Raw genomic sequence first — 22818 nt, 5'->3', positions numbered from 1 at the left:
CCAATTAAAAATAGGTCAGAACAATTTTACACACACACTTTTCTTTTTCAGGGTGGCCACATGTCGTTAAAGTCATTAAAGTCAGGGAAGGGTTATAATTGTAATTTTTAGTAATTATTAAAATTCATAAATTTTACTCATTTTTCGTAAACATTCATATTTTTTTGTAAAAAGAATTTTGTCAGAGAAAGTAATTTTAATTTCAGTAAATTTTCAGGGAAATGTCAGGGAAATTGATAAACTGAAACTTGTGACCACCCTGTTTTTGCCGTGACACGAAAAATTAAAATTTTATTTCTTATTTAGAAATCCAATGAATTTAATTAAAGAGGATATATTTGTTTACTTGTTTTAGGATGGCGATGTAATTGTTTTTTTTGAAAAATGGAAATTTGAAATGTGTGTGAAAAATAAAAATATGGGAATACGAGGAACACAAAAAAACGGCGTTAATAATCATTGACTGATAATACAGTTATTCCTAATTAAAAGGGAAGTATCCTCGGGAATAAAAATTTGCAATTTGTAAGAAAATATGTTAACAAAAAAAAAAAAAGTTTTAACTGTGATACAGGAAGGATAAACTTTTTAAAGAATATCAGATTGATTGAGCTTGAAACAATTGCATGTGGAATATTAAAAGTGTAGCACTGATTATTGTGTGTGTGGGGAAATTATATCTATTTTGTTGGTACCAAACTTTTAGAATGATTTTCTCGTTCATATATTATTAATGACTTTTTAGTAATTGAAGTGTATACTTATTACACAATCTATGTAGTTAAACAATAAAAAAACAGATTTAAGACATTTTAATTGAAATTAATATTTGGTACTAGTGTTTGTTTTTCCGCAAATGTTACCAAGTCCAGAATTCTTTTTAACTCTTTTTGTTATTATGTTTTTTTTTCTCGGAGCGCTTGTTTCAGAGGACAATACTACAGGTGTAAACGGCACATTGCTCCAAAGACCACTTTCTCCCTAATGAAATGATAAAAGCTCTAAATGCACTGTCTCTCTCCGATTCCAGGGAGTTGTCTCTTTTTATTGTTTTATCAGCATCCTCAGCTTCCTCGACGCGATCCATGAGATATTTTGATAATTTTTCCGGAAGTACAGTGGCTGAGGTCGATAGAAAAGCGCCAAGTTCACAAGCGACTTTACTGGGACAGGAGCGAAGTAGTGCATCATCGGCAAAACTACTGTAATGTTGAATGTACCGTTTAAGATCACTGTGCCAACTTCCAGTACCGTTGCTCTCCTCACGACTCTCCGAATGATCGTAATCATGATCGGGATGATGCTCCTTTGAGAAGAAGAGATTTTCCAAAAATCCCTCAGTGATTGCGGGATAAATAACACGAATTATAAATGGTAATATAATGAATAGTTTGCAGAAGAATTTAATTAATTGAAGGAATTTGAATATTTTTATAGGTACAAGAATGAGTTTTAGTGCGAGAATTGGTATCACAAAGGGAATGGCACTGGTTGCCGTTATTTGAATTAATTGCCAAAGATTGCCGAGAAGCATTAAAAGTGTTTGGAGAAATGTTGCACCCAAATTACCGCAACCCTGTCTGTCGCTTGCAATTTGTGAGGTTGCAGTCGCGACATTTCTGTAACAGGAGCAACCGTATGATGCTGGACCACTGGATGTTGGATAATAGGAATTGCGCCAATGTTGCGCGTCTTGTTCCTCGACGTAATCCTTCGAATCTTTATATTCATCGATATAAGCATTCGAGGGTATTGTACTGTAACCCTCGGCGTAATCGTTGCTCGCTTGCTGCTGATATTGTTGCTGCTGTTGAAGGTAAAGCTTCTGTTGCTGTTGATAATAATCTAGAAATAGTTTTTCGAATTTAATTTTTTTAAGGTTATAAATCAGATTTTTTAAAATTAAATTAATTAAATAAATAGAATAAATAAATTAATTAAAATAAAGATTAAGGGGTGTTCTAATTTTTAATTAAAAGACAATTTTTGTAAAATATATTCTTCCATCTTCTATATTAATAATACATAATCGTTGTATTCCGGTAATCTGTTCGCAGTTTGAATTTAATTGTTGTTTGCTTTTTTGTTTCCTAATTTTTTTAAATACTTTACATTTTTAAAATTAATTTATTGAAAATCATCGAATTGTTGCAAAACATTTTATAAAAAAAATTTGATAATAATAGAATTCCTTCGAAGAATTTTATTATTTAGAAAAATAATTGCATTCTCGAGAAGAAATAAGTTAAAATTTTTGATAATTTTAATTAAACTCTTTTTGAAGAATTTTTTTGGATTTTTTTTTAAACAATGAAGTTTCTTTAAGAATTTTAATTAAAAATCTGAAAAATAATTGGATTTTATGAACAATTTCTTTCAAGTTTTTAAAATAATCATGTTTGTTAATAATTAAAATTAAACATTTAATTATTGAATTTTATTAAAATTATTGAAAATTCTTTTGAAAAATTTTATAAAGAATTGAGAAAAAAAATTGAATTCTTTAGTGAAATTTTTTTGAAAATAATTGAATTTTCGCAAAGATTTTATATCAAATAAAGAAAAAATTGAATTCTTTAGTGAAATTTGTTTAAAAATAATTCAATTTTTGCAAAAATTTTACTATTTAAAAAAATAATTGATTTGTTTCGAACGATTTATTAAAATTTTTGAAATTATTAAACAAGAATAATTAATTAGTAAATTAGTTAATAATTGAATTTTTTTTAAAGTTTGAGTCTGAAATTATTCAAAAATTCATATTTGAAAATAAAAAGTTATGTAATTTACATAATAATAATAATAAATTGAATATCACGTTTCGCGCGCGTAGCGTTTGCTAGTTTAAAAAATAAAGTTTTTATGATATAAAATTTTTATAAAAAAAAATTTTTAAAATAGAAAGAAAAATTAAAATAGAAAAAAAGAAAAAGGATTTATAGAAAATAAAATTGAAAAAATAGAAAGGCATGAACTTTATACATGGTAAATAATAATATAAAGCAAACAATATAAATTTAATAAAAATCTTTTACCAAATGTAAAGGAAATTTTCAAAAAGTTGAATTAAAGTTTGATAATTGAAAATTGCTCACCCTTGTAATCTTGAGTATCGTACTGATTAGCGTCAGTGGGTGTTTTTCTAGAAGCATCTTGAGTCTCTCGTTTACCTTGAGTTACAGATTTATTGTAAATTCGCGGTAAACTTTGAGGACTTGATTTTTTATTGAAATTATTTTTATCTACATTTTTTTGCATTGAAACTTCATTCTCAAATTGTCGATTCTGTAAGTCGCTATCGTTTGTCAATTTTTGAGGAGTTTCCTGAAAGAATTTATCGATTATTTTTTTGTTGATCAAAACTTCACTTTTTTTGTTTAAAGAAAGAAAGAAAGAAGCACTCATTTTATTTTCTTATAATTTGAAACTTATAAAAAAAATATTGTAGGTTTTTTTCTTTTGGAATATAGAAATTAAAATTTAGAATTAAAATTAGAATTAGGATTGGATTTCAAATTAGAATTAAAATTTAGAATTAGAATTGTATTTAAAATTAGAATTTAAAACTAGAATGAAAATAAAATAAAATTAACGTAAAATCAAATTTAGAATTAAAATCGAATCAAATTGAAATAAATTAAAATTAAATCAACTTAAAATTAGAATTTGGAATTAGAATCGAATTAAGTTAAAATAAAGTTAGAATTAAAATTTAGGAAATAGAATTAAATTAGAATTAGAATTAGAATTTGAAACTATAGAAGTAAACTAAGATTAAAATTTAGAATGAAAATCAAATGAAATTGAAAGAAATTAAAATTAGAGTTAGAATTTGAAACCAAAATTCAATTAAAATTAAATTAACTTAAAAATGGAGTTTAGAATTAGAATCGAATCAAATTAAATTTACTTAAAATTATAATTTAGAATTACATAGAATCGAATCAAATTGAATGGAATTAAAATTAGAATTAGAATTAGAATTTGGAACTAGAAATAAATTAAAATTAAAATAAAATTTGAAGAGAAAGTATCAAAAAGACACAAAAAAAAAAAATAAAAAAAAAATAAATAATTTTTTTTTCTTAACATGAAACTCAACATGAAACTCAACATGGAATTATTTTTTTTTTATAATTTTTTTTTTTTTTTTTTTTTTGTTTTGAAATTTTTTTTTTTTTCATTTTCATAACACAACATATAATATTTTTTTTTTTTTTTTTTTTTTGAAAAAATTTTTTATTCAAATTATAATTAAAATATAATTTAATTCATGTTAAATTTAAATTAAATTTAATTAAGTGTAATTAAAATTAAAATATAAAATGTGTGCTCCCCAAAAGAGAACTTACATTAATAACAGGATATTCTAAATTATGCAATATTCGACCTCTCCTCTCAAAATTCAGTAAATTTTCAGTCGACGAATTTGGTATTGATTTTGTAATTTCCGATGAATTTTCCATAATGTAATTAACATTATCTTTTGGATAAATACTATTCTCGGCGAATATGCAATTGTCCATTAATCCGGTAATTATTAAAAAAATCCAAGAGAGCGACGTTGTTTGTAAACTAATAATAAGCAACGTCAATCGAAACTTCATCTGTAATTAAAAGTTTCGCTTAAAGTTAATATTTTAATTTATTCAAAAAATTGTCAAACAAAAAATTACGTTTAGTTAAAAGAAGAAATGTATTTAGTTTTTTTTGAGCAAAGTAATTTTGCATCGTAAATTAATTTCATCATAACGATAATTTAAATTTAATGCTTGAATTATTGTTTATTCTTTAATTCTCGCGGCAGTTAGTTTTGCTTCATCGAGTGTCCCATAGAAAAGTTACTGTTACCAATTATTACTTATTGCCATTAGCTATAATTTGTAGGTGCAACCGCGTTAATCAATGATCTATTGAATAAGTAAAATTTATGAAGCGTGTAATAGTGGAAAATATTTCGTTTTTTTTAGCGCGAAAATTATTGGCAAAAATTCTTGACATTTTTGGTTTCATTAGGCTTTTAAAGTTTAATTACTTAATTTTTTTATTTGAAGTAAAATTGATTCAAATCGGTATTTAATTCAAAGGTTTTTGAAAATAAAATTAAATGAAATTAGGAATACAATTAAATAAAATAAAATTAAATTGTGAATACAATTAAATACCTATAAAATTAAATTAAATTAGGAATATAATTAAGTAAAATTAAATTAAATTAGGAATAGAATTAAATTAAATTAAATTAAAAACAAAATTAAATATAATTCGAGAGGGAAACTACTCGTGTAAATAAATAAATAATTTAAATATATAATTGAGAAAAATTAAATTAAATACAAATGTAATGAAATATCAATTTATTAATTTAAAAAAAGTTGCCTATCGTATATTTTTGCTACTTTTATTTAAAAATCTTAAAGTAAATTTAGATAGAAACCAATTTATATCAAATTTCAATTTTATGAAAAAAGAAGATTCTATTTAAATGAAATTTTTCACGTAAATGCAAAAAACAAAAATTTATACACATTTTTTTCACTTTCAAGAAGCACTGAAATTTCATTCACTATTATTCACTTTTTGATAAAACCACAGAGAAATATATTCACAGAATAATGAAAATGGGAAATAACTTTTTTTAATACCTTTTTTCAAGTATCACGTACATAAAATAACGGTTATAATAACAAATAATAATAATAGTCTATATAACGTGTAGAACTTGAAAATACAAATGTGACATTTTAAAAAACTAATTGAATCGTAACTTAAAAAATTCATTGCCATTCATATTAAAAATATTTAGAATTGTTTCTCTTCAAATTAAAAATTTAAAAACTTGATTAAGAATAAAAAAAATAGTGTAAATATGAAAAAATTGTTATTTATAAATAATTTGTTTGATAAAGAATCAAAAGAAGAAAATTTATTTTTAACTTGTTTTGAATTTTAGAATATCGATTTTTTTTGTATTTTTTAGTTTTTTTACTTTTTTAATTTTTCTTTAGTACTTTTAGTTTTCTTTATTTTTCTTTGGTTTTCGTTAGTTTTTTAAGTTTTCTTTAATTTTCTTTAGTTTTTTCCAAGTTTTTTAGTATTTTTTTAATTTCTCTTTAGTAAATAATTTTTGACAATATTAAACTATTTTTTCTTATTAATTTGTTTATAAATAATTGTCACATTTACATTTCTAGATAAAGCATGACGGTATGACTTGTTTTCATTCGCGATTGATTCCAGAAACTAATGAATTTCATCTTGACTGGTTTCTATTTAAACCAAGTACGATTCCGGTGAAAGAGAGGGAATTCTTTCTTTTCTTTCAACTTTCCTGAAATAATAGATATGAATAAATAAAATTAAAAACAAATTGAAAATTAGTGTTTTTTTTATTTTTTTTGCAACAGGAAATTTCGTTTATTAAAAATAACTCTGACAAAATTTTCGACGTATTTGATAGGCAATTGACTAGGATATATTATTTAAAATCATATTAACTTCAATCAATGGTAGTTGGAATTTTCAATCGTTGGTACTTATAGAATCGATAACATAATTGACAATCAGTGGTAGCTTCCATAGAACGGAATTAAATTAACAATTTATCTTAATAATTAGATTGTTAATTAAGCTTAAAATCACTTTAAAATTGGGTCAATTTAAAAGCTTTTTTTAATCTATAATTATTAATAAAAGAAGGAAAATTTTAATATTAAATTTAGTAGAAAAAGGTCTTAAATTTATTAAAGTAAAAAAAATGTATAATTATTTATTAGTGAAATTCGTTTATTTATTCATTAGTAGAATTTATTTATTTTAAAATCGATTTTCGAAAAAAATGATTTTTTAAATTAATAATTCAAAATAATTTATTATAAAAGTTTTTTAAAATTTATTTATGAATATATTTCTTATTATTTATTTATTTTGGAATAAATTTTGAAAGAAAAAATATTTTTCAATATTATGATTCAAAATAATTCAAAATAATGTATTGTAAAATATTTTCTAAATTTATTTCTTCCTATTATTTTTATTTATTTTGAAATAAATTTTTAAAGGAAATAATTTTTCAAAATAATAATTCAAAATAATTTAAAATAATTTATTGTAAAAGATTTTCTAAATATATTGGATATTGTGGATAAATGTAAATATTATACAATTATGTTAAAATATAATGTATACGTACAATAGTAATAATTTGTTGTGTATAAAAATCGTAACGATGGACTTTAAAAAAAAAAATTAATGACTTTGAAACCAATTAATCTGATTGAATGTCGAGAAATTATACGAAAAATGTTATTACTAATAAATTGAATCTAACAACTTTGAGAGTAAATATTCTGTCAATAAACGGAAAAAGTTAAGTGCGTCTTGTTGTAGAGTCCGTAACGGTGTGATTTTAATGGACTCATCGAATTTTATTGGTACATAGAAAATTATTAATGAAGCGATCATAATGGTAGAAATTTTAAATTTTTGTTTCATTGGCCATTATTTTCGTAAATATTATTGGGCAAAATTGAATAACGATTATATAACTGGTTGTAAAATTTTTTTTTCATGAAAAAAAAATCTCGTGGTATCGTAAACAGTAATTTTATTCAGTAATTCATTTCAGCGATTTTCAGGAACTTTTTTATATTTTAAATTTCTATTTTTTATTTTCTTTTTTTTCTATTCTCTATTTTTTATTTTCTTTTTGTTATTTTCTTTTTTTTCTATTCTCTATTTTCTATTTTCTTTTGGCAATTTTCTATTTTTTCTATTTTCTATTCTCTATTTTCCATTTTCTTTTTGCAATTTTTTATTTTATTTCTTCTATTTTCCATTTTCATTCTATTATTTTCTATTTTATAGTTTTTATTTTCTCTAACAAAAAAATTCAATAATTTTGATAATCGATTATATTTTCAGTTCCTTCGATTTGTGGTAATTAAATTTCTTAAGAAAACTTTGATTTTGTATTGTTTAAAATTTAAATATTTAATACTTCGTCTTTTTTAAATTTCGGTCTTTAGTAGTTTCAAACTTTAATGTATTTTCAATTTATCAAGTTCAGTTTTATTTTCCCATTCAATTTTAATTTCTATTAATTTTTTTTAGTTTTAACTTTGACCTTTGCTGACTGAAAATTAATCTCTGGTTTGGTTTTTTTTAGAATTTTTGATGAATTCATGAGAAAATGGAAGGAAAATAATTTAGAGGAAAAAGAAAAAATAATGAATAATATAAATCTCTGGTTAAATTTTTTTTTTTTAGATTTTTTGATGGCTTCGTCAGGAATAGAAGGAAAATTCAAAGAAAAAAAAAATTAATAATAATCTCGGGTTTATTTTTTAGAATTTTCAACGAATTTATTAGGAGCAGGAAGAAAATTCATTTAGAGATAAAAAAATGAATATAATAGTAATCTCTGGTTTAATTTCTCTATAGATTTTTTGATGTATTCGCCATGAATCGAAAGAAAATTCAAAGGCAAAAATTAATAATAATCTCATTTTTTTTTAGAATTTTTGTCGAATTCATTAGGAACAGAAATTTTTGCCAAATTTACCAGCAACAAGAAGAAACGTCATTTAGAGATAAAAGAAATAAATTATTTCTGGTTTCATTTTTTGTCTAGAATTTTTGACGGATTCATCGGGAGAAAGAAAATTCGTTTAGAGGTAAGAGAAGGAAAAAAAAATAAATATAAATAAAAAACTGTATTATATAGACTTCACCTAATTCCCAGTCATGCTTCCACGCTGTTGACGTCCGCTTTGGACAATAAACTCTTGCCCTAGTGTTGTTTATAATTTTTTTTTCGTTGTTGTTGTAGTCTTTTGCTTAAAGGTGAAGTGCCCGGCCTGACATCATTCTTCAGTCACAAATTTGATGACTATTTCGTCATTAGCGGAGTCTGCGGAAATTAAGAGAGGTCACGCCAACGCAACGGTTTATGATTCAAATGCGAACTTGCGCCGGTTATTATTATCCGAGTGTGACAATTCGCAGTGATTGGTAGCTATGGATCAGAGAATTGCTACCGGACACTATTGTTTTTTCGGGATATTTAATTATTTTACGGTATAATTAATACTCTTGTCTTTTTTATTTTTGGAAAAATCGCTTCATGATTTTTTTTTTTTTATTAATCGGTTGCTTTTTAGAAATTTTTAAAGGAACGAAAAGTTGAAAGTAATTAATTTGTAGTTAATTGTTAGCCTATATTTAATTAGTAATTAAATTTATTAGCTAATATTCAATTAGTAATTAAATTTATTAGCTAATATTTAATTAGTAATTAAATTTGTAAGCAAATATTTAATTAGTAATAATTATTAATTATAAGGTAACAATTAATTAATAAGTTAATAATGAATTGTTTGGCAACAAGAATTGAAAATAGATTAGAAAAAAAATGAAATCGCCTTTAAAAAAAGTAACCATCGATCTTTTCGATAAAATCCATTTTCACTTGACTTTTCCAAATTCTAACCAAACACTTTCAAAATTTACAAAAATTACAAACAATATTTTTTCTAAATAGTTAATAACATAATGAACGATCAGAAAAAAAGTATATTGGACAAATTATACGAATGTGGTTGGTTCATAATTTTTTTCTCCTGTTTTGTTACTATTATCTAATGTTTGAATATTTTTTCGATCAATTTAAAGATTATTTATTTTTTTGATTATTTAATTATTTTAATTTGAGTATTGAAATATTTAATTACTTTTATTTTACTATTTAATTGTTTAGTTACTTTTATTTGATTATTTAATTATTTATTAACTTTTATTTGATTATTTAATTACATAATTTTTTCATTTGATTTTTTAATTATTTTTATTTGACAAATTACAAAAATTTTAATATTAATAATAATTGTCGACTCATTTATTATTTATTGATTTCAGTAAACAATAGCGTCGATTGGGGTGTAAAGAATACAAAACATCCTTGTCCACCGAAGAAAAAATCTACAAAAAAAGGTTCAGTTGAAGACGATTGGGAGAGGAAAAAAAATCGTCAGGCCGAATTAGAAAGTAATGAAAAATCGGAAACTGGTGATGATCAATATTCTCAAGGGACAAGAGGAGATAATCGAGATTTTCAAGAAAAATCACAGGATAATTCAGATCATCAAAAGCAAAAGGAAATAATTCCAACCGAAGAGGAACGACCTTGTTGTGATATTCAAATGCAGGTGAATTAACATTTTTTTTTTAAATCCAATATTATTTCGCATAAAAATTCATATTATTATTAAATTATTGAATAATAAAATTGAAATTGAAATTAAATTAAAACGAAAATAATAATTAGTAATTAAATTAAAATTAGAATAGTAACTGAATTATTAAAGGGGAAACAAAAATTGTATACACTTCCTGTTTGGAATGTATACAATGGAGAAATAACAAAATGCTAGTAATTATATTAAAATTAAAATTGCGATGAAATTTAATTAAATTAAAAATAAGAACAGATTCAATAAATAACAAATGATACGTTGTTTAACGAAAAGAATATTAGATATTTAAATTAAATTAAATAATTTTATTTAGTGAAACTATTTTCTTATTATATTATTCGGAAGTGAATTCTTGATCTCATATTTATCTTTTTTTTACAAATATATTATATTTTTCAGGATCCCTCTGCACCGTGCTATGAAACTGAAGAAAAGCAATTTAAATCGTGTCAATGTAAAAAAGTCTATTCGAATGAACCACGCGAACCTACTTCAGCCTGCGATTGTTCTGAACACGATAGAGTTTACACAGGAAACGAAACCCTTTTCGGTGAAGATATTCGATTAGAAAGAGCTTGAGGAACAAAAGAAATTTTTGTTTTTTCTTTGACTATACTATTCCACATTTTATATGACGAATAGTGCAAAAAAAAACTGCGACGTTCAACTGTTTTCTTCTTTACGCTTTTTTTCCAAAATAGGTAATTCATCATTTTTTATTTCTCCTACAATAAACTAAATTAATATTCAATATTTTTATTTATTTTAATTTAATGTGGATTTTTCGTAGATGGATAAAATGTGTATTATACATTTTGGTTATTCAGAAATTTTGAAAATTACGTAAATCAAGTAATTCATTATTAATTATTAATATTAATAATTATTATTTATAATTAATATTAATAATTACTATTAATAATTAATAGGAATAATTATTACCTAATATTAATAATTATTACTTAATATTAATAATTAATGACTAATAATTAACGATTTGCAATTAGTAATTAACAATTAGTGATTAATGATTAAAAAATATTAATATAATTTTTTTGTTATGAAAATTATAATTATTTTTCCAATTTAAATTCGAAATCTATAAGGTGCTGCCACTGGCGCTTGAAGTTCTAAACCTGTCGAGATTTAAAGAATAGAATTAGTAGCTGATGATAAACTATTTTTAATATTTTTATTTCTTTTGAAAATTTGTAGTTACCAAATTTTTGTTTTTAGTCAATATTGTTTATCTTATAAAAATTCTATTTAATATTTTGAATTAAAAAATATTTCTTTAGTTATCATCCGCGGATAACTGTATCGATTGTGAACGTTTAATAATTTATAAAATTAATTAAAAAAAACTTGTGAAATAACAAATAGTAGCGTATAAATTTATATTAAAAATTGGAAATAATTAAAAATAATGAAAAAAAATTTTTATTATCGATTATTATTTTTTTTATTTTTTCTATTATTTCTATTATTATTTATATCTATTATATTATTATTATTATTATTATTATTTTGATTGTGAAATAAATATTCCATTAAAAATAAAAAAATTAAATAAATAAAGTATTGGATAAAATAAGAATAAAAATAAAGATTTCTTAATTTAAATCGATTTGGAAAGACGGTTTTCTTGAATTTAAATTCTAAAATTATAATTTCGCTATTTTTAAAACTATTATCACTCTAATTAACTTATTATGAAAGTTCACAAAATTTCTTGCAGAAAAATTTGCATAATACTTTATTTTCTACCAAGAATTACACGAAATAATTCCTCATAAACTTTTATATATTATGACATTTTTTTTTATTTTTCCACTTGGAAATTGTTTTTATAATTTACGACACTTCTTTTGTTTTTGCGAAATAACATTTTTATTTTTTTTTCCAAAAGAAAACAGAAATATTTTTTCTCATCCAGAAGTATAATATTTTATAATGAAGATAAATGAAAAATTGAAATTTGAAACTTGAAATAAATGCAAATTGCCATTAAGAACTTTTTTCCTTTTAAGTTATTTTTACATGGAAAAGTGTAGGATGTGAAATGTAAAAAGCTTGGGAAAGCAATTATCATGAAAACTTTCATTTTTAGAAAAAGAGAGAGAGAGGGAGTGAGGGAGAGAGAAAGAGAGAAAGAGAGAGGGTAGTGATTCCTTTTTCGTGTAGGAAATCTTTATGCCTTTTATAGTTGAACATGAATATGTATTATGTATAAAACTGCGTCTTAATGATGGGGGTGAAAAAAATGGGCAAACGAGAGTTCCTCGACTATATGAATATTAAAGCAAATCAATGTTTCTGCACTTTTCTGATATCAATTTTTCATGTCTTCTCTAACTTCTATATATATGTAATGAAATCTACATTTTCAATGACAAATTGCAATCCGCAATTGGAATAATATAATAGCAGCCGTGAGAGGAAAAATTTATGTGAATATTTATATCGCTTTTGGAAGATTTAGTGAAATCTTTATTTCTTTTTGAAGTTTCTATTTAGTTTCTATTTCAGTTTATATATTTAGTTTATATTTATATTTTTTGAAATTTATTTATTTGATTCAAATAAAAGATTATTTGTCTAATAAATAGAAATAAATTAAATATAAATATTTACTTGAATCAAACAATTTTTATTTAAATCAATTGAAGTGTATTTGCTTCAAAAGCTGAAATTAGTGGTTCAAATACAGTTCATTTGATTTAAATAAAATTTATATTTAATTAAAGAAAATATTTATTCGATAACAGACAAATAAACTATTATTTGAATAAAATAAATTTTTTTTCAGTGTTCAAGTTTATATTTATATTTATATTTAAATTTAAATTGATAACAGAAACAAACAAATCTTTGTTGATTTAATCTACAGTGAAAAAAATTTATTTAAATAATCGTTTATTTATATTTAAATGAGCGATCACTTGTTGATTTTAAAAATAAATATTTGAAATAAATATTCATATCCATCAAATATGTTTTATTGAAGGCAATTAAATTGTCTTTGAACCATAATAAATCAAAATTATTTGATACAAATAAATGTTTATTTGATAATAAAAGAGAAATTGCTTTATTACAATTTTATAACAATAAATTTAATTAAAAACAAAAATAATTGAATAAAAACAGGTACATAATGTGCTGAGATGAGGGAAACGTCTAGTCTATCAGCTTTGAGCTCCTTTGTCCGTTTGCGTTTGTATCCAATTATTTTCTGATCCATATTCTAATTAGTCGGAATGGAGCATTTATTGAAGATTGAAATGGTTGTTTAGTCCGTTTTGCTTATGTCAATGCCACGTAGTGTTAACATTTCACTGAACTTAAATTAAACATCCATATTATATATTTATAAATAAATATATGGTGCAAAATTATACATTCATTTTACTATTTAGTTAAATATTATACTAATTAGTAAAATTCTACCAAGATTGTTAGTAAAATTATTATTAAATTATTTGGAAGACGACTTTTTGTCATTATATTCTCCCTAAATTTGAATTATTAGTTAAAAATAAAAATTCATCCCAAATTCAATTATTTTCATAAATAATAAAATTTCCACAGGAATTAATTTAATTTAGAATAGAATAGAATAGAATTTAACAAAATTTTTATACAATTCTTCATGATAATTCAATTACTTTCACTAGTAATAACATTTTTCACAGAAATTCAATTATTTAAAAAAATTTACTGAAATTCTAAACAAGAATTCAATTATTTTCATAAATAATAAAACTCTTCAAAGAATTACAATTATTTTTAATACTATTTTAAATTAATTAATCGAAAAATTCAATTATTTTTCCAAATAAATTTATTCACAAGAATTCAATTATTTTAAAATAAAATGTTCATAATATTTATTATATTTCGAAAAAATTAATTATTTAAAAAAATGTTTATAAAATTCTTATGAAGAATTCAATTATTTTGAAAAATAACAAAATTTTGCACAGAAATTCAATTCTTTTTAAACATTTTAATAAATTTTTTCGCAATAATTCAATTATTTTTGGAAACAATAAAAATTCTTCTCAGGAATTAAATTATTTTTAAAAATTGAATTAAAATTCTTTGCAAGAATTCAATTATTTTCATAAATAATAAAATTCATCGCAGGATTTCAATTATTTTTAATACTTTTTTAAATTAATTAATCGAAAAATTCAATTATTTTCCCAAATAAAGTTTTTCACAAGAATTCAATTATTTTCAAATAAAATGTTTATAATATTTATTATATTTCGAAAAAATTAATTATTTAAAAAAAGTGTTTATAAAATTCTTATGAAGAATTCAATTATTTTCAAAAATAACAAAATTTTGCACAGAAATTCAACTATTTTTATAAATAATAAAATTCTTCTCAGGAATTCAATTATTTTTAAAAATTGAATTAAAATTCTTTGCAAGAATTCAATTATATTCATAAATTATTTCAATTATTTTTAATATAATTTTACAGGAATTGCTCAAAAAATGTAATTATTCTTAAAAATTTAATTTCAATTTCTCGAAAAAATCAATTATTTAAAAAAATATTTTTTTAAAATTCTTTCGAAGAATTCAATTACTTACAAAAATATTAGACTTTTTCACAGGAATTCAATTATTTTCAAATATATTTTAATAAAATTGTTCTAAAGAAATCAATTATTTTAAATAGAATTTTAATAAAAATTTTTTGAAATAATTCAATTATTCTTTTAGATTTTAATAAAATTCTTCCCAAGAATTCAATTATTTACATGAATAATTCTTCGAAAGAATTCAATTATGTCGATAAATAACAAAATTATTCCTGAAAATTGAATTATTTTCATAAATAACAATATTCATCATAAGAATTGAATTATTTTTAAAAGTAATACCTACATTTTTTTCTTGGAAATTCAATTATTTTAAAAAATTCTAATAAAATCGTTTGCAAGAATTCAATTATTTTCATAAATAATAAAATGCTTTTTAGGAATTCAATTATTTAAAAAAGAAATTTATTAAAATTCCACACTGACATTAAATTATTCTCAAAAATTGAGAAATTTACAAATTTTTTGTAAAATTTAATTATTTTTATAAACTTTTTGCAGTTCAATGATTTTCAATATCCACTATTTTCATAAAATTTCCAAACAGAATTTAATTATTTAAAAAATTTGTTGTAAAAATCTTCGTTAGAATTTGCATAAAATTAGTCGAAAGAAATGAATTATTTAAAAATTGTAATAAAATTCTTCACAAGAATTAAATTATTTTTATAAATATTTAAATTCTTTCATGAATAATAAAATTCATTGAGTGCGAAATCTTGTTAGTATTTATTTATTTATATTAATAATTAATAATTAGTTATTTTTTATTAATTGCTGAAGCAAAAAGTCAGCCACGATTTTACTAATAATTTGTTATTTTTAACTAATTCAGATTTAGAGAGTTAGTATAACTTTTTATTAATTTGGAAGAAAGGAAGGAGTATGGGAGTAAATATTTATATTGACAATAAAAATAGGTAAATTGTTTATGTGAATCAAATAAATTTTTTTTACTTATTGCAAATTTTAAATCACGACATCTATAAATATGTAGAAGTTGGGAAAAAAATGTGTATGAGTCAGCAAAGAGTACTTGAGCTCATAAATAGAATAAAAGCAGGTTGTCTTACTCATAAATAGTCGTCTAATAACTCGGAAACCAAAAACTTCGATTCAACTGCAATAAAGGAAGTTTCACCAGAAAATTTTATAGCTGTACGCTTTCGTAAAAGTTAGTTTCTCAGTCTATACATGATAGATTTTCTTATAGCATCTTTGACCTTTAATCGTTTCCTCAATCTCGAATGAAAAATTGCTTTCTGTGCATTTAATTAGTGTATATAGAACATAAATTTTCCACGTTAAATTATTATATTTTTCAATATGTTTATGTATATTCATGTGATGGAGGATTTGGTATTTTTTTTTTTATCATTTTTTGACCCTTTTCAAATATTTGTCTCAGAGATATTTAAAGTGGTATTTTTAAAAATTAGAACTGCAATTCTTTTAATTCTTCAAATATTTATTCTAAAATTTTAACTGAAATTCTTTTTAAAATTTTTTATATTGTTTTAATACTTTTTACTTTGTGTTTTTTATTACTTACTATATTTATTACTTATTTTCTATTTTATTTGTTTATTTTTCATTTATTCACTTATTTGTTTATTTTTATTACAATAATAATTAGTTGTTTTATTATAAACATATATCGTACAAATATTTACATATAAATTATTACAATTAAAATCCAGTAATGCAAATAATTATTATAATTATATTATTTATATGAATTATAAATAATTTATTTATACGTTTTATTAAACTTGTAAAGAGTCACATTCGTTTTCATCGTGGGTAAATTTAACTCATATTCTTTTTTTATTAATTTACAAATATTTATATTGAGCACATTGAACCCTTAGCAATACTTATAATCCGATTATTTATTGGTTGCACTGATCGGAAATTTTCCATATTTCCATGCTTTAAATTTATCTTTCTAAATTCTTCCACCTTAAAACGAAAATTTTTTCAAGCGTTATTATGTAATTAAAATTATTAATTATTAGTTATAAGTCTTAATATGGGCTTAATTTAAAATCAGTTATTATATTTTTGTTATTAATTATTTACAAAGAATAAGAAAAAAAAAATCTGACCTGTTCATTAGTGATTCTGCGAATTTTTGCCGCCAGTATCCAAGTCACTGTTTGATAACATGGAGGAGTGGTTAATGATCCTTGATAAGTGATTAATTTAATTTCCTCCTTTAAATTAAAAATCTTGAGTGAAAATGGCTTTATTGATGATTGTTCGTTTATTTTTTGCACCTTTTTCAAATTTTCAACTAAAGGTCGAAGTGTGGAACCATCATTTTTATTGCAAATCTAAAGTTATTGAAAAATAAATTTAATTATTATTTTTAATCATTTTTATTGCAAATAGTTGTTGGAAAAAAATTTTTTTTTATCAATGAGAACAAAATAAAAAAGTTATTATTATGATTATTATTATTAGGTATTATTATTATTTCAATTAAAAGGAAATGATAGTAAAAATTTCGATAAAAAAAGGGAATAAAGTAAAATAAAAATTGATTATTAATTGTAAATTGTAAATAAATTTTGTGAAAATGAAAATAAGAAAAAAGAAAAATAATATTAAAAAACAAAATTACCTTGAAAAATATTCCAATCACCGCAAGACCGTTAGGTTTATCTTGAGCGTCTTGTATTGAACAGTAATTATCATTATAATGCACCATATGCATTTCTAAAGTAAGGCTGCATTAAAATGTTAATTTTGTTATTATTTTGAATTTGCTTTTACATTACTGTTTTATTGTTTATAGTTAAATGGAATTATTCACAAAATATATAATGTAATTTATCAATTTTCTACCTCAATGATTTTAATAATTAGATTGTAGGTATTTAATAAGTTAACTAGGTTTTTCAATTCATATATTAAATTATATAATTAATATTTGCTATTTGGCAATAATAATAAGCAAATATTAATTTATACTAACATTCAAAAATAATAATTAACAATGAAAAATAATAATAATATAACAATAATAACAATAATAAGATAAAAAATTATTATTATTATAAAATAATAAGATAATAATTTTAAAAAAAATAATTAGAAAAATTGAAGAATAAAAAATAATCGAGAATAGAAAAAAAAAAATAATAAAATTTTAATGAATGAATTAGTTAATTAATGAAATTCCGAAAAGAGGAAAATTATTCAAGAGTAAAATGTAATAAATTAAAAATTGAAGCAACTATCTTTTTGATCTTGTTTTCAAGGCTCTTTTGTATTTTATTATTCTGATTGTAAGCGGATGAAAAGAAAAGTCTTACTGCTTTCCATTAACAGTGTGTTCACTTCCTCTGTTATTTCTACAGCCCCAATGGAAATGAATGCTGTCTAAAATGTATGTTCCATTAAGAGATCCACCTTCCACACTTGGTTCTTCAGATGAATATACAGGATTAATTACCACTATTTTGAAAAAAGGGAATTTTTAACGTTATAGCATTATTTTTCTATACATTTACTATGCTAAATTTTTTATTTGTTTACTTATTATTAACGATAAATTATTTACTTGTTTTAAATTAATTTTGTATCAAATAAATTTTATTTGGTTCAAATCCTATTTTTTTGTACTAAATAAAATTCTTGTTTTTTTTTATCAAATAAGAATAAAATTGTTGAATAAAAAAAAAGCCTTAATTTGATAATAGCCTCCAAAAATAGTATAAAAGAATGTCGAGACTATTTTGGATTTTCTAACAATAATTTTTTTCTGCATCAGAGAGAAATTTTAAATAGTTTCTAAGTTTAGCTTCTTTCGGAAAAAATCCCTTTACCAATAAAAAAGACCTTCTTCATTAAAAAAAAGCTCTAATTTGATAATTTACTAGGAAAAAAAGAAAAAAAAATTAAGATCATTTTCTTCTCTAAAGATATAAATTTTTCCTTAATCAGAAATAAATTCTGAACAGTTTCTAAATATAGCTTCATTTTAAAAAAAAGCTCGTAAAAAAGCTCATTTTTCATTAAAAAAAAAGCTCAGATTTGACAATCAACTGAGAAAAAGGCGCATCTAAAAAATGTCAAGACCAGCTTCTTTTTTCAAGATACGAATTTTTTATGAATCAGAGATAAATTCTAAACACTTTTCAACTATAGCTTTGTTTCGGAAAAAGAGCCTTTTTTCAATTAAAAAAATTCCTATTTTAATGAAAAAAGCTCTAATTTGGAGATATAAATTTTTTCTGAATCAGAGATGAATTTTCAACAAAAAAAATGCAGCGTTTCGTAATAAATCCCTTCTACAGATAAAAACCCCTTTTTTAAATTAAAAAAGCTCTAATTTGATAATTAAGTAGGAAAAAATCATATAAAAAAATGTAGATATATCTAGAGATATTAATTTTTTTTAATTCTAATTTGTTTGACTCAAATAAAAAATTCATTTGAATAAAAAAAAATTTATTTGACTCAAATAAAATTTGTTTGACTCAAATAAAATGTATTTGAATCAAATAAAATTTGTTTTACTTAAATAAAATTTATTTGAACTAAATAAAATTGATTTGAACCAAGTAAATTTTTTTTGAACAAAATAAAATTTATTTAAACAAAAAAAAATTTATAGTTTATTAGTTTCTGTGTGCTTTTGTTTTTTTTCTTTAATTAAAAATATTATATGACAAATCGAAAATACGAAAAATACTTTTTCATGATTTATTATAATAAAATTTACGAATTTAATAATATTTTTAATTGTAAAATTTTTCGAAAACAATAATTTCTTTTTTAAATATTTTAAATACCTATTTAATTATTATTATTTTTCCATAGGAATTCCATAGGAATATTTTATAATAATTAAAGAGGATCGAGTGTTCAAATCATTATTTTATATTTTTATATTATATATTATTTTTATATTTATATTTTCATATTATATTATTATCTAAAATTTAAACTAAAAATTCCTTTTCAAAACAATTTTTAGTAGAAAATTCTACGAGAATTCAATTATTTAAATAGAAAAGTAAATTATTTATTGAATAATTGAATGTTTCTTAAAATTTAATTCTTATAAAGAATTTTATTAACAGATTTTTAAATAATTGAATTCTTTTGACGAGTTTTAATAAAAAATTTTAGAATAATTACATTTTTCAAGGAATTCGATTAAAATTGTATTAAAAATAATTGAAATTCTGCAATTGAGTTTTTTTATTTCTGAAAATAATTGAATTATTGAGAAGAAAATTATCAAAAATTTGTAAATATTTGAATTCCTGTGAAATTTCTATTATTTACGAAAATAAATAAATGTTTGCGTTCAATTTTATTAAAATTGTTTTTAATTAATTGAATTCTTTTGGGGAATTTTATTAAAATTTTTGAAAATAATTGAATTTTGAAGAAGAATATTTTTATTTATAAAGATAATAATTAGGATTTTGTCAAGATTGTTTTGTAAATTTTGAACATAATTGAATTTTGTGATAAGAATTTTATTACTTTTAAAAATAATTGAATTTCTGCAATCATTTGTAACTTCTCCAAAATTCAATTTTTTAAAAGTATTTTTAACTAATATTCTTCTATGAATCCATTATTTTTAATAATTAATGAAATACATATATTAAAAAATTTAACTAATTTCATAAGAATTTGAATTATTATTTTTCAAAAATCAAGTTCTTGAAAATTTTTAATGAAATTCATTTAAAATTAAAATTTTATTTGAATTGAAATTGAAATTTTAAATTCAAACCTTTTGAAGTTAATTTATTAATAAAAATTGTAAATGCAACTCTCTTAAAATTGAATTAATTTTGAGATATTTAAGTAAAATTATTCATTAAATAATTAATTTATTTTATGATAGTTGTTTAAGATTTAAGTTATTTAAAAATCAATTATTGTCAGAAATTGAAAAAATTGAAGGTTTTGTATTAGAATTCGTGGTAATTTTATAGTTTATGAGTCAAATTCAAAAAAGACAGAAAAATTCAGAATTTTTTAATGAATTCTAAAAATTTTATTTTTTCCAGTACTTTTAATAAAAATTCCTGACTTTTCTCTGAATTCCCTGTCAGAATATATGATTATTATAATTATAATAATATTAAAACTATATATTTTAATTCACATTTTATTTTTATAAAAAAAAATTTGAATTACAAATTTTTACTTTCTATTACTTTTAAAATTGCTAATTTTATTTTAAAAAAAGTAAGCGAGAAGTCAGCGAATTGTTGCTAGTTATTAATTAATGAAAAAAATTATTTATTTTATTTTTATACTTTTTATATTATATAATAGAAAATATTTGTTCATATTATATAATTTATAAAATAGAAAAAAAACATGTGAGATAGCAAAATTTTTTGTTTGGGAAAAAAATATTTTTCGATTTACCAGTGTGACCATTATTTTTTAAATACATTTCTCGTGGTTGGCGATCGTGTCCCTTGAATCTGATTGGATTCTTGATTTCAGTTTTTATTTGACTTGTGTTAATATCCAAAGGAGACTGAGTTTTCCCAGCGCAATCTGGATACTGTTTATACCACTCATTTTTATGCTGATAGTCAAATGCTTTTTGGGGTAGAAAAATATATTCCGCGTTATTACCTTGCTTGTTTTATATACATATATATAAAATATGATTTTAAGATTAAAGAATTTCTTTAGAAAGAAAACTTCCTCTTTTCTTTCGTTTATATGTATAGAATATATATTTATAATATAATAGAAGAAAAATTTCCCCTTACACTGAATTTCGAAAAGTTGACTTATAACAGTAATAACATAAAATATGTTTCGCAGGAAAATTTTCGTCATTTGATTAATTTTTTCCTTCTCCGTTTAGGATAAAATCATTTTTTGTAAATAATAAGTTTCTTGTTTCCGTTTAAGAATTTTTTTTTTATGGATCAAAATACAAAAACCAATACAATGTTTAGATATATTTCAACTGTCATGTTCAGAGCGTGTCTTGAAGTAATTTGAAGTTAGTACCGGAGGAGCGGATATTAAACTTGTTTCATACTTTTTCAATGTTCAATAAGTTATTGGCGCAATAGAAATCCCGTACAAATAAAAGTTTACACACACACAAGAAAATTTTAAAACAATAATTTTTCTTGTAAAAAACTGAAAAATTATAATGTATTATGCGGCGGATTTTGTTTTTTTTAAAGTAAATTTATGCTGCACTAGATTTTTTTATTTATCGAGTAATTTTTTTTTATATTTATGTATTTTTTATTTGTCGAAATATTTTTCTTTTATTTTATGTTAATTGAATTTTTTCATTAATCGATTTATGAGACTATACCCCATCAATTATGATGAGGTAAAATTGCACATTTTTAGGAGTTAGGCGAGAAAAAAAAATTAAATGCGTGAAAAGAAAATTAAAGGAATATTTTTTTATGCATTACTAACATAATGAAATAAATTGTTTTGTTTGAATTTAAAAACACAATTCCACCACTGCCTTACGATAGCACTCATTTTCCACTGATAAACTCAAGACTTGTTTTACAGTTTATAATAAAGGAAAAGTAGGTAATAAGGAAAAGATTATGGAATTATTATATTTTTGCATTAAAAAACAATGTGAACTAAACTGTTATTTATAATTACTTCATTAAGACCAAAACTTGTTTCCTGTTATTGTGTAATAGAGAATTATAAACTTTCGTAATTATCGTATTAAAACATAACTGTTTTTTTTATGAAAAAAAGAATGCGAATTCAGTCTTTGGACTCATTCATTAAAACCTACTATTTACTACTTTTTTTTACGATATGCTTCCATTTAGAAATTTTTTTTAGATTTGTTACACTAAAAGAAATATTAAAAATTTTTTTTTTTAGAATTTGTTTATAATTGAAAATATTCCAAAAGTATTCAAATATTTAAAACAAAATTTTATAAAATTCATTGC

The 22818-nt window shown here is 21.6% G+C and overlaps 4 protein-coding genes across 4 annotated transcripts in view; 2 read left to right on the top strand and 2 right to left on the bottom strand.

Moving 5' to 3' along the window:
- The window catches only part of LOC122509363 (nuclear protein localization protein 4 homolog), a 28314-nt gene extending 27488 nt beyond the window's left edge, over window positions 1–826 (top strand). The window contains exon 13 of the mRNA XM_043623366.1: window positions 356–826. Within this exon, the coding sequence (XP_043479301.1) occupies window positions 356–368 (13 nt within the window). The 3' untranslated portion in view covers window positions 369–826. The remainder of the gene's footprint in view (window positions 1–355) is intronic.
- LOC122509366 lies at window positions 405–5692 on the bottom strand. The gene is made up of 4 exons (XM_043623374.1): window positions 5646–5692; window positions 4353–4607; window positions 3096–3324; window positions 405–1845 (listed from the first exon to the last, which is right to left on the bottom strand). Exons 2-4 carry the CDS (start codon window positions 4605–4607, stop codon window positions 926–928), a joined length of 1404 nt encoding a protein of 467 aa, XP_043479309.1. The 5' UTR covers window positions 5646–5692; the 3' UTR covers window positions 405–925.
- A 3790-nt stretch (window positions 5693–9482) lies between these two features.
- Window positions 9483–10973, top strand: LOC122509358. Its single transcript, XM_043623356.1, has 3 exons — window positions 9483–9598; window positions 9916–10205; window positions 10653–10973. Exons 1-3 carry the CDS (start codon window positions 9553–9555, stop codon window positions 10830–10832), a joined length of 516 nt encoding a protein of 171 aa, XP_043479291.1. The 5' UTR covers window positions 9483–9552; the 3' UTR covers window positions 10833–10973.
- A 5686-nt stretch (window positions 10974–16659) lies between these two features.
- Window positions 16660–21974, bottom strand: LOC122509357 (carbonic anhydrase 2-like). Its single transcript, XM_043623355.1, has 6 exons — window positions 21637–21974; window positions 21281–21460; window positions 18193–18334; window positions 17499–17604; window positions 16981–17208; window positions 16660–16834 (listed from the first exon to the last, which is right to left on the bottom strand). The coding sequence occupies exons 1-6, from the start codon at window positions 21704–21706 to the stop codon at window positions 16718–16720; spliced, it is 843 nt and encodes a 280-aa protein (XP_043479290.1). The 5' UTR covers window positions 21707–21974; the 3' UTR covers window positions 16660–16717.
- Window positions 21975–22818: the final 844 nt, after the last annotated feature.

This window comes from Leptopilina heterotoma, unplaced genomic scaffold, assembly GCF_015476425.1.
Source record: "Leptopilina heterotoma isolate Lh14 unplaced genomic scaffold, ASM1547642v1 Lhet_60, whole genome shotgun sequence".
In the NCBI taxonomy this organism is placed as follows: domain Eukaryota; kingdom Metazoa; phylum Arthropoda; class Insecta; order Hymenoptera; family Figitidae; genus Leptopilina; species Leptopilina heterotoma.
Note: the sequence above shows the minus strand (reverse complement) of the source record. Positions and strands in the feature narration are given on the sequence as shown.